Consider the following 13,121-nt stretch of genomic DNA (forward strand, 5'->3'; position numbering starts at 1 on the left):
ATTAAAGAGATGCAAGCAAGTAAGATGAGGACTATTTCTATTATTAAGTTGGTTTTTTTTTTTTAACAAGATAGCCTTCAATACTGGCATTCATATACTGCTCGGAGAAGTGTAAGTTGAAGTTGATATAGCCTTTCTGGAAAGCTATTTAGCAACAGATACTAAGAGCTTTAAATGTGATCATACACATTGACTCAGAATCTTTTCTAAGGAAGTAATTAGAAATACTGGTAAAGATTTATATGTAAGGATGTTCACTGCAGCATTATTTGTAGCAGAAATATTTGTAGAGAAGTGCGCCGACCCGGAAGAGGAAGCTGGAGCGGGGTGGGAGTAACTCGGAAGGCCGGCAGTGAGGGGGCCCGGCGGGTACAGTAGCTCCGAAGGGTGGCAGTGAGGGGCCCGGGGCAAATCGTAGCCATGGCGGTGGCCGTGGTCACGGCGGGAGCCGTACCCGGAACAGAGTTGGGCCCCGCGGAAGAACTAGCCAAACTCGAGTATCTGTCTTTAGTGTCGAAGGTTTGCACTGAGCTGGACAATCACTTGGGAATCAACGACAAGGATCTGGCTGAATTTGTGATCAGTCTTGCTGAGAAAAATACCACCTTTGATACTTTTAAGTCTTCACTGGTCAAAAATGGTGCAGAATTCACGGATTCTCTTATTAGTAACTTGCTGCGTCTCATACAAACCATGCGGCCTCCAGCGAAGCCTTCCACAAACAAAGATCCAGTTGTTAAACCCAAAACTGAAAAAGAAAAGCTGAAGGAACTCTTTCCAGTCCTTTGCCAGCCAGACAACCCTTCTGTTCGGACCATGCTGGATGAGGATGATGTGAAAGTCGCTGTGGATGTCCTGAAAGAACTGGAGGCCTTGATGCCCAGCGCGGCAGGCCAGGAGAAGCACAGAGATGCTGAGCACCGGGACAAGACAAAGAAGAAGAAGCGGAGCCGAGAGCGAGACCGCGAGCGAGACCGAGACCGCAATAGAGACCACAAGCTGAGACACCGGTCCCGCTCTCGGTCACGTTCCCGGACCCGGGAGAGGACTAAGGGGAAGTCTAGATATCGGTCCAGGAGCAGAAGTCAGAGTCCCCCCAGAGACCGGAAAGACCGAGACAAGTATGGGGAGAGGAATCTGGACAGATGGCGGGATAAGCATGTGGACCGCCCTCCCCCAGAAGAGCCCACCATCGGGGACGTTTACAACGGCAAAGTTACCACCAGCATCATGCAGTTTGGATGCTTTGTGCAGCTGGAGGGACTGAGGAAGCGGTGGGAAGGCCTGGTGCACATCTCTGAGCTCCGCCGGGAAGGCCGTGTGGCCAATGTGGCTGATGTGGTGAGCAAAGGCCAGAGGGTCACGGTCAAAGTGCTGTCCTTCACTGGGACCAAGACCAGCTTGAGCATGAAGGATGTGGATCAAGAGACTGGAGAAGATCTAAACCCAAATCGACGACGGAATCTTGTTGGGGAGACCAACGAGGAGACCTCTATGAGGAATCCGGATAGACCCACCCACCTCTCCCTCGTCAGTGCCCCTGAAGTAGAGGACGACTCGCTGGAGCGCAAGCGCCTTACCCGCATTTCTGACCCGGAGAAGTGGGAGATCAAGCAGATGATTGCTGCCAACGTCCTTTCCAAAGAACAGTTTCCAGACTTTGATGAAGAGACTGGCATTCTCCCTAAAGTGGATGATGAAGAAGATGAGGACCTTGAGATTGAACTGGTTGAGGAAGAGCCTCCATTCCTGAGAGGGCACACCAAGCAAAGCATGGACATGAGCCCTATCAAAATTGTTAAGAACCCGGATGGTTCCCTCTCCCAAGCATCAATGATGCAGAGTGCCCTCGCCAAAGAAAGGCGGGAACTCAAGCAGGCCCAGCGGGAAGCAGAGATGGATTCTATTCCCATGGGACTCAACAAACATTGGGTTGATCCTCTGCCTGATGCGGAAGGCAGGCAGATCGCTGCCAACATGAGGGGTATTGGGATGATGCCCAATGACATTCCCGAGTGGAAGAAGCATGCCTTTGGGGGCAACAAAGCTTCTTATGGAAAAAAGACCCAGATGTCAATCATTGAACAGAGAGAGAGCCTGCCCATCTACAAACTGAAGGAGCAGCTGGTCCAGGCTGTCCATGACAATCAGATCCTGATTGTCATCGGAGAGACAGGATCTGGGAAGACAACGCAGATCACCCAGTACCTGGCAGAGGCGGGCTACACTTCCAGGGGCAAGATTGGATGTACCCAGCCCAGAAGAGTTGCGGCCATGTCAGTGGCCAAAAGAGTGTCAGAGGAGTTTGGTTGTTGCTTAGGCCAAGAGGTGGGCTACACCATTCGATTTGAGGACTGCACCAGCCCCGAAACAGTTATCAAGTACATGACGGACGGGATGTTGCTCCGAGAGTGCCTGATTGACCCTGACCTCACTCAGTATGCAATCATCATGTTGGACGAGGCACATGAGAGAACAATTCACACTGATGTGCTCTTCGGATTGTTGAAAAAGACGGTTCAGAAACGGCAGGACATGAAGCTGATTGTCACCTCAGCCACCTTGGATGCGGTGAAGTTTTCTCAGTACTTCTATGAAGCTCCCATCTTCACCATCCCAGGTCGAACATACCCAGTAGAAATACTGTATACAAAGGAACCTGAAACCGATTATCTGGATGCCAGCTTGATCACTGTCATGCAGATCCATTTAACAGAACCACCAGGTGATATCCTGGTCTTCCTGACTGGTCAGGAAGAGATCGATACTGCTTGTGAGATCCTGTATGAAAGAATGAAATCCCTGGGACCCGATGTTCCAGAGTTGATTATCCTTCCAGTGTACTCTGCTCTTCCCAGTGAGATGCAGACCCGAATCTTCGACCCGGCTCCACCTGGCAGCAGAAAGGTCGTGATTGCCACCAACATTGCGGAGACCTCACTGACGATCGACGGCATTTACTATGTGGTGGACCCTGGATTCGTGAAGCAGAAGGTTTACAATTCTAAGACAGGGATCGACCAGCTCGTGGTAACTCCTATTTCTCAGGCTCAGGCAAAGCAACGTGCTGGCAGAGCTGGGAGAACAGGCCCAGGGAAGTGTTACAGGTTGTATACAGAACGTGCCTACCGAGATGAAATGCTGACCACCAACGTGCCGGAAATCCAGAGAACCAACTTAGCAAGCACGGTGCTCTCACTCAAGGCCATGGGCATCAATGACCTGCTGTCCTTTGACTTTATGGATGCCCCGCCAATGGAAACCTTGATCATAGCCATGGAGCAGCTATACACATTGGGGGCCCTGGACGACGAGGGCCTACTTACTCGCCTGGGCCGCAGGATGGCAGAGTTCCCTCTGGAGCCAATGCTGTGCAAAATGCTGATCATGTCTGTGCATCTAGGCTGCAGTGAGGAAATGCTGACCATTGTGTCCATGCTGTCTGTGCAGAACGTCTTCTACAGGCCCAAGGATAAACAAGCCCTTGCAGATCAGAAGAAGGCCAAATTCCACCAGACCGAAGGGGACCACCTCACCCTGCTGGCCGTGTACAACTCTTGGAAGAACAATAAGTTCTCCAACCCGTGGTGCTATGAGAACTTCATCCAGGCTCGTTCTCTGCGCCGGGCCCAGGACATTCGCAAGCAGATGTTGGGCATAATGGACAGACACAAGCTGGATGTGGTCTCCTGTGGTAAGTCCACAGTCCGAGTGCAGAAGGCCATCTGCAGTGGATTCTTCCGGAACGCTGCCAAGAAAGACCCACAGGAGGGTTACCGGACACTGATCGACCAGCAGGTGGTCTACATCCATCCTTCCAGTGCTCTCTTCAACAGACAGCCCGAATGGGTGGTGTACCACGAGCTGGTGCTGACCACGAAGGAGTACATGCGTGAGGTCACCACCATTGACCCCCGGTGGCTTGTGGAGTTTGCTTCAGCCTTCTTCAAGGTCTCTGACCCGACCAAGCTAAGCAAGCAGAAGAAGCAGCAACGACTTGAACCCTTGTACAACCGCTATGAGGAACCCAACGCCTGGAGAATATCCCGAGCCTTCCGGCGGCGCTGAAAGGCGAGAGTCTGTGTGTCTCTTCTGCAGCAGTGGGCCTGGGCTTGGCCTCGCCCTTATTGATGAAAAGCTGATCCTGAGGATACAGCTGTCCAGTGACTGACTATCTTAACTGGGCATTTCCTAAACTTGTCTCTCATTTCTTCCCTGGTGGTAAAATAGAAACAGGGATTTACGCCTGGTTTGATCAGAGCCTCCAAGCCCCACCACCCCAAGGCACTCAGCCAGGGCTCACAGCCAACATGGGAGTACACTGCATCATCTCCAAGAAAGGGGAAACTTCTGCAGCCCTCGGGTGGGAAAGGGGAGTCATGAGCATATGGTACCTGGACTCAGTGAAGGCCCTGATGCCCTAGCTGGTACTCTGGAGGAGGGAGCCACAAAGCTCGCTGAAAGTGTTGGCCCCGCTTCCTGTCCCTGTCCAGCCTCTGTACTTTTGCTTAACCTCCTGCAAATATTTATTTTCTTAAGGAAACAAAAATATATATATATATATAAAAGTTAAGCAATATGTTAGGAAAATATTTGAAGCAAATATGATAGGCAAAGGGTAATATATAAATAAATCTGTAATCAATTATAAAAACCTTTACCATCCCAAGAAAATGATGGACACAGGACATGATTAGGGACATGATTTTTCTTTATAAAAGAAGAAATGTAAGTGGCTAATTAGTGTGAAAAAGTCATTCTCTCTAGATATTAAAGAGATGCAAGCAAGTAAGATGAGGACTATTTCTATTATTAAGTTGGTTTTTTTTTTTTAACAAGATAGCCTTCAATACTGGCATTCATATACTGCTCGGAGAAGTGTAAGTTGAAGTTGATATAGCCTTTCTGGAAAGCTATTTAGCAACAGATACTAAGAGCTTTAAATGTGATCATACACATTGACTCAGAATCTTTTTTAAGGAAGTAATTAGAAATACTGGTAAAGATTTATATGTAAGGATGTTCACTGCAGCATTATTTGTAGCAGTGAAAAATTGAAGATAACCCAGATGAACAACAATAGGGAATCATTTATATAAATTATGGTTCATCAATGACGATGTTAAAAATCAAGAGCCCAAAGAATTTTTTTTTTCTTGCGGTACGCGGGCCTCTCACTGCCGTGGCCTCTCCCGTTGCGGAGCACAGGCTCCGGACACGCAGGCTCAGCGGCCGTGGCTCATGGGCCCAGCCGCTCCGCGGCATGTGGGATCTTCCTGGACCAGGGCATGAACCCGTGTCCCCTGCATCGGCAGGTGGACTCTCAACAACTGCACCACCAGGGAAGCCCCCCAAAGAATATTTTTTAAAGTGTTCAGTGTGAATTGTGCACAACTATATAATGTGTAATTGTGTGAATGTATACAATTGTATACCAAGATGTAACATGGCAAATATGTACATATGGGTTGAAAAGGGATTATGTGGGAATCAGCAATATGTTAGAAACAGTTATCCCTGGATGGCCAGATTACAAATACTTTCAATTTTCTTTATACTTTTCTGACTGTTCCAGATTTTCTACAGTAAAAAATATATTATTTTTATAAATGGGAAAAAAGTTTTTAAAAACTGAATTGAAGGGACTTCCCTGGCTGTCCAGTGGTTAAGAATTTACCTTCCAATGCAGGGGGTGCGGGTTCAATCCCTGGTCCGGGAGCTAAGATCCCACATGCCTCGGGGCCAAAAAACCAAAAACATTAAAACAGAAGTAATATTGTAACAAATTCAATAAAGACTTTAAAAATGGTCCACATTAAAAAAAAATCTTTACAAAAACAAACAAACTGAATTGCAACCAAAACAGATTTATTGTGAAAAAGACGCTACATCTTTTACGAAAACTTTCTCCTTGCACCATCGCCATCGTTAATGACTCCACCTTGTTCCTCAAATCCATCAAATTACCAGGTCCTATAAAGTCTTCCACCTCAATGCTTCCTAGACCTGGCCCTTCATTTCCCCTTCTGTAGTCAGCCCTATAGTTTGGGTTAGCTTCTCATTACTTACAGCCTGGTCAAAACTTCCATTGTCTCTCCATTGCCCTGTTTTTTTTTGTTTTTTGTTTTTGTTTTTGTTTTTGTTTGCGGTACGCGGGCCTCTCACTGCTGTGGCCTCTCCCGTTGGGGAGCACAGGCTCCGGATGCGCAGGCTCAGCGGCCATGGCTCACGGGCCCAGCCGCTCCGCAGCATGTGGGATCTTCCCGGACCGGGGCACGAACCCGTGTCCCCTGAATCGACAGGCAGACTCTCAACCACTGCGCCACCAGGGAAGCCCCATTGCCCTGGGTTTTGAATCCTGATCCCAACATCCACCACTCTTGGTGACGTGCCTCTCACCTAGTATTCACATGTTAGTGCTCAAACTCCCCTATCCCATCATCCAGATTGTCCCTCATGCAACTGTGCTTTCACATCTCTATGATGTTCCTTCCACTAGCAATAAACTGTATATTTATTCATTCAGCAGACATCTACTGAGCAAATGTCACGTGCCAGGCAATCCGGGACACAAAAATGAATTAAACACAAGTCTCTGCCTTACTGTAGCTCACAGTCAACTCGGTGAGCAAGTTATAAACAACCAGTTATATTTTGTAGTATAAGTGGTAGTTATGTTAAATATGTTCTCCAGTGGCAGAACTGGGATTTGAACTCAAGTCGACTTGCCCCTAAGGTCATTTTGCTTGAAGGTGAAGAAGACAAAAGCAATGGCGGCATCTGATATGGGTGGTGCCTCTGTATGTGTTGGGGAGGGGCAGGAGCTGAGGCTGCAGAATGGCCTGTACGCTATGCTGAGGGGTTGAAACTTAAACATCTTTGTAGCTGGAATAACAATAGTTAATAACTAGCAGTCTATGCCACACTCTGTTCTAAGTGCTTTGCATACTGACTCAGTTCATCCTCACAACCACTTGATGAGGGAGGTAAAACAACTGTATTTTTTTAGAGATAAAGAAACTGAGACACAGGGACTTCCCTGGTGGCACAGCGGTTAAGGATCTGCTTGCCAATGCAGGGGACGTGGGTTCGATCCCTGGTCTGGGAAGATCCCACATGCCGCGGAGCAACTAAGCCCATGCGCCACAACTACTGAAGCCCACATGCCCTATAGCCCGCGGGCCACAACTACTGAGCCCACGTGCTGCAGCTACTGAAGCCTGTGCACCTAGAGCCCAAGCTCCCGCAATGAAGAGTAGCCCCCGCTCGCCGCAACTAGGGAAAGCCCCTGCACAGCAACGAAGACACAACGCAAACAAGAAAGAAAGAAAGAAAGAGAAAGAAAGAAAGAAAAAAAGAAAGAAAAACTGAGAAAAGTCAAGTCATTTGCTCAATGTCACGTAGGAACTCTCTGGCTCTGGTCAGAGACTGTCGTCGTAGGCACTGCCGCGTCCCTAGCCCAACTCTGTGCATTGAACCAGTAAACATGAATTGAATGGAATTGAACAGAGAGCTCTTGTGAAATATTCCTACTGGTTTTGTTAATTATCCAGACCTGGGTTGTGGGGGAAAGTGGAGAAAAAGAAAGGGACTGTTGAACCCACCATCTTAATCCAACACTGTATGTCCTTCAGAAGCAGATAACCCATCTGCATGGGCTGAGTTCACACTACGTGGTTCCTGCGTGGCAGAGTCAGGGTCTCTTTAAGTCGGAAGCAGTCACGGCCATGACCTTGCTGAACCTCCCACTGGTTTGAAATTGTAACTTGACTGAAAGGCTCTATGAACGCGATTCCGGAATGTGAGAGGCTCTTGCTTTTCTAAACTCACTTGTTCTAAGCCCATAGCTTTGTAGAGGAGAAAATGAGCCCTATCGGGTCGGCTTCCAGCGTAACAGAGTCCTAATGTGTAGGCTTCTAGGGGATGCTATGCAAATGAACACTTGTTTCCTGTTTGAGCCCGCGGTAGCGCGGTGCGTGCATCGGGACGCTTCTGTTTTACATCCTGGGGACGAGTGACTGACCTGCTCGGCCACGATAGGAACGTCACTGGAGACTTGCAGCCTGTGTGCACAGCGGGTGGACCACGCTAATCCATTCTCTCCCCAGCCCTCACCCTCACACGTGTGGGAGGAGCAAGCTGCCACGAGGTCGTGCAAGGGCGCACAGGCTTCTGGTTCCAACCATAGCACTGCGTTTGCTTTAAGAGAGCGGCAGGGCAGAGGGGAGAGATGGGGGGAGGGGGAGGACCTCTCACGTCACCCTCTCCTGACACGGCTTTGTCACAGCTTCCGCGTCATGGCCGACCTCCATGCCCACAGATCAAGCTCGGCTTTAGCCTGTGAGGCCAGGCTCAGCCAAGGCCTCGTTAATAACAGTAAACGCAGCTAACACTGATTGAGCACGTCTACCAAGTGACAGGCTCTGTGTCCTATTGGGAGATCAGTGCCTGTAACCCTGGCTGCATTCATTGTTCTTGTCTGCGTTTACCAACTGCAGGAGCTGAGGCTCAGAGGAGTTTTGTGAATTTCCCCGGGAGGGAAGAGCCGGGACCCAGATCCAGCTGTGTTACTCCAAAGCTCAGGCTTTGAGCCTTTGTGCCACACCTTCTTGGCCACAGAACTTCTGGCCTCCAAATGCTCCCTGCTTCCACCTCCAGCCAGAAGTCATCTATCCTCCTTACACATTCTCAGAGTGCTTGATCTGCACTTCCATGGGCCTTCCCAGTTTAACATCCTATTACCGTTATTTATGTAAAGTGTTCACTTCTCCTGTTAAACTGGGTGCGTGGAGGCAGACTCCACTTCTTATTCCATGGCATATTTTCCACGGCCCCCAGTGTAATGTGTAGACCCCTCAGATAAGACTAGAGAAGGTTGTTTCTGATCAGATCTGCCCCTACTGAGCACCTGTACCTTGATGGGAATTTGGGAATCTAGAAAACTATCTGTAGGAATTCTTCGGCTCAGACTTCCTAAAGAAAAGTAAAGATTTACCTGAGAATAGTTGAGTCATGGTTTTCCTAACAGAAGCAGGTAACTCATATACCAAAGTCCACCTTACCGTGCCTTTCCTGTAATACCCCCATTCCTCGCTGTCCTAGCACTGCTCAGAGACCGTTAGCATCCCAGTCTGCTCAGAACCTCTTCTTGTTTATGGTTCAGATTTCTTATCCTTTCCTGTGCATCGCATTTGTTTAGTGTCAGGGTTGACGTTCCCTCGGATCCCCTGTGACAGGTTGCAGAGGCACTTCTATCTCATGTTGCTTCAATTCAGACCTTAAAGTATCTAGTTGGCGTTACCTGTACTTGGAGGTTCTACTATTGCATACGTTTACCCACATGGATTTCAGAACATTCTGGGAAATACATGCTCAACCGTTTTTTTACACCAGGAATGCACACTCATCTCTCTTTGTGTTTCTCTGTCTCCCTTTCTGTCTCTCTCTGCAAGACTGCTTCTCTTTAATCTTGCTTCTTGGGATGTGACAAATGAGAAGGGTTTTAGGTTCATACCCTGATCCATTTTTTGGCAGAAGAGAACTGTTTCAAGGATGAAACCAACTCTATAATACTTCCCATGTTCCACCCCTAAACATCTTTCTGGATGCATCGCTCAAGAATTTTTTTTTAAACATCTTTATTGGAGTATAATTGCTTTACAATGATGTGTTAGTTTCTGCTTTATAACAGAGTGAATCAGTTATACATATACATATATCCCCATATCTCTTCCATCCTGCGTCTCCTTCCCTCCCACCCACCCTATCCCACCCCTCTAGCTGGTCACAAAGCACCGAGCTGATCTCCTTGTGCTATGCGGCTGCTTCCCACTAGCTAGCTATTTTACATTTCGTAGTGTATATATGTCCATATATATACTACCACTCTCTCACTTTGTCTCAGCTTACCCTTCCCCCTCTCTGTGTCCTCAAGTGCATTCTCTAGTAGTTCTGCGTCTTTATTCCCGTCTTGCCCCTAGGTTCATGTGTTAGCATACGGTATTTGTTTTTCTCTTTCTGACTTACTTCACTCTGTATGACAGACTCTAGGTCCATCCACCTCACTACAAATAACTCAATTTCGTTTCTTTTTATGGCTGAGTAATATTCCATTGTATATATGGGCCACATCTTCTTTATCCATTCGTCTGTTAGTGGACACTTAGGTTGCTTCCATGTCCTGGCTATTGTAAACAGTGCTTCAGTGAACATGGTGGTACATGACTCTTTTTGAATTATGGTTTTCTCAGGGTATATGCTCAGGAGTGGGGTTGCTGGATCATATGGTGGTTTTATTTTTAGTTTTTTAAGGGACCTCCATACTGTTCTCCATAGCGGCTGTATCAATTTACATTCCCACCAACAGTGCAGGAGGGTTCCCTTTTCTCCACGCCCTCTCCAGCATTATGTTTTCCTCTTTAACCATTTCATAATCACTGATTTCTAAGCTATCCTAGCACAGTATTTTGTTCGTAATTATGCACAAATATTTGTCAGTGAATGAACCAGTCCGGGGGGAAGGGAAGAAAGGAAAGTGGTGTGTCCAGTTTCCTGAGTACAAGCAATGCCACCCCTTCTCCTCAAGTACAGCCCTAAACAGGACGTCCAGATGGGGCACCTCCCACCCCTCCACCCTTGCTGACTTCAGTAAATCACAAGGTGCTTATGTTTGCCCTGAGGTCAGTCTTGGCACGTGTGCTGCCTGCTGGGGGGTCCACAGCTGGCCCAGATGTTGCTATATGTTTATATAAGTCTGTTTGTGTGTGTGTGCCTGTGTGTGTACGCAGATCACCCATTTACATGTGTCCTGTGTGTCTTCCCTGTAAAAACCATGCATGTCTCATCGTGGGCTGTTGTCCAGCAGAGGTGGAAGGTCGCAGCTCGGGAGGCCCCCTTCCTGCTGAGCCACCCCTTCACTGCAGCCTCAGCCGCTGTGAAGTCCACCACCCTTTCTGCAACCTGCAGATGCTTTGTTCTTTCCTCAAAGCCATATTGCACTTTCCTGACTGGTTGGCCACGTTTGAGCCCTTAGTTTTTAATTCTTGCAAGATGACTGAAGGGAAAACCAGGAATGGTGATAAGCAGGCAGTAGAGAAATGGCATTTCATCACTGTCACTTGAATAATTCCTGTTGCTATTTTTAAATGTTGCTCAGTTTAATGTAGCATTTCTGCTGTTTGGAATGCGTGCCTATACCAGTGCATAATGCATGCTTGTGCTTTGGTACCTGGTCCTGCCTGAGTAAGATTTGCAAGGCTGAATCTTTGGCAGGTATCCATCTGCCTACGTATTAATTGAGGCAAGTCAATAGGGAGAACCCTCTAAAATGCTCAGGACTGTTGCAGAATGGCTGAATTCCTCAGGTGCAGGCTCCATGCACTACAGCAGCAGTTCTGTGGCATCAGTGAACAAAGCATCGAGCAAACAGTGAAGCTCCTACTAAGCACCAGGCACTCAAGCATCAGACTCTGCTGCCAGCTGCTGCCTGCACACTCCAATAAAAGGCTACCAAGTCTGCCTCCTAGATGCCAACCCTCATTTCAGTGCCCGGAGCATTTGAAAAACATCACTAGCAGATATGGTAATTCATTTCCTTAAAACAGAACTCAGAGTTGAAAGGAGGTTAAATGAAAAGGAACACAACAGGGCCAGGTTTCCAGCCCTTTCTTTTGTGCATAAATATTAATAGATACTTGGCGTAAGAGTTCTGCAGCTTTGTAATCTCTTGTGTTAGTGGCAGGACTTCAGGTTGGATGTGCATCGTTAATTCTCCATTCGCTTGTCTTTGGTACTCAGCGTATTTCTATGCCCCTGGATGAGGGTGTGACAAACCAGCGCAGTCCAACAGGTAGAAGCAGGTGAAAATGAATCTCCTTGTGACCTGGACTTCTTGTCACGTCTCCTGACCTGCTTAAACTATAAAAGGAAGACAGTACACCTTTAAAGACACTTTCCATACCTTTGCTCGTGGAATTGAACAGAACGGTGTTTAGCTGGGGGTGGAAGGAGGTGCCGGCTTTATGTTTTTAAGGCATCAAAAATACCGTTTGTTTATCTAAAACTAAGGGTTGGCACGAAAACATCCCCAAAGCTTATTAACAAGAGGGACTGACTTTCTAGAGGAAGATGAGTCCTTTGGGTCCTTTGCTCTGTCCTAGTCAGGCAGCCTCAGCCCAGGCACTCGCCCCTCTGAGACACGATTTCTGCATGTGGTATAAAGGATCCTCAAAGCAGCTGAGTATGCAGTGAGGTACATACATGAAGATGCTCTAAACCCAGAGCGCCACTCTTTCTAGTGTCTTTTTTATTGTCCTTTTATTGCATAGCTAACAATATCATATAACTGGCATAATTTAACGTAAAGCCATCTGCTTTTTCAGTCTCTGGAACATGCTTCTCTGTGGTGAAGAACATAGAACCGAGCATATAAAATTGCACGGGATGCCGTCAGGCCCATCACTTGCTCATTTGAGACTTCCTGGTGCCTGTCACATGGGAACAGCCTGTAAAGTAGCTTTTCTAATCTTAGACACATATCAATTATTCACCAGCCTGGCTCCTCTTATGCATTATCTTATAGAATTCACCATGGCGACAGTGCACATTGCTTTAAATCTTAATCTGAAACGGATACATTAATATTAGGTTTCTTCTGCTTTAGATTATTCTAAATGTCGGCTGATTCTGAAAATGGCGTTAAAACTTTTTCTCCTTCCCTTACATTACACGAAGGTCACTTATTTTATATGAAACTTGATATGAAGTTGAAGAAACTAAGAGCTGGCTATCCTTTTCTACCTTTTAGTATCAGTTATGAGATCATACTCCTGACATATCCATCATTTAGCTTTTGAGAGAAAATATATAAGCAAGAATTTCTGCTTAAATCGATTTAATGTACTATGTTGCTTGCAGTGTTGAATGCAAGAGTATAAAATGTGTTTTCACTTTTCAAATAAGTGTAATTCACAATTACACATACTATTATTCCTTTTCACTACATATGGAGAAAGCTGTGTACGATATCAGGTTTCTGATATTTTCCTATGTAAAACATAATCTATAAATCCATGATAGTCAGAAAAATGCTATGGACATAAAGAATTCATTCTTTTTATAAT

At 46.8% G+C, this 13,121-nt stretch overlaps 1 protein-coding gene across 1 annotated transcript; it reads left to right on the forward strand.

Moving 5' to 3' along the window:
- The first annotated feature begins 213 nt into the window (after positions 1 to 213).
- LOC309792329 (ATP-dependent RNA helicase DHX8-like) lies at positions 214 to 4,549 on the forward strand. The gene has a single exon (XM_082601876.1). It carries the CDS (start codon positions 421 to 423, stop codon positions 4,066 to 4,068), a length of 3,648 nt encoding a protein of 1,215 aa, XP_082458002.1. The 5' UTR covers positions 214 to 420; the 3' UTR covers positions 4,069 to 4,549.
- Positions 4,550 to 13,121: the final 8,572 nt, after the last annotated feature.

Source organism: Mesoplodon mirus (assembly GCF_964341445.2).
Source record: "Mesoplodon mirus genome assembly, chromosome: 17".
NCBI classification, from domain to species: Eukaryota; Metazoa; Chordata; class Mammalia; order Artiodactyla; family Ziphiidae; genus Mesoplodon; species Mesoplodon mirus.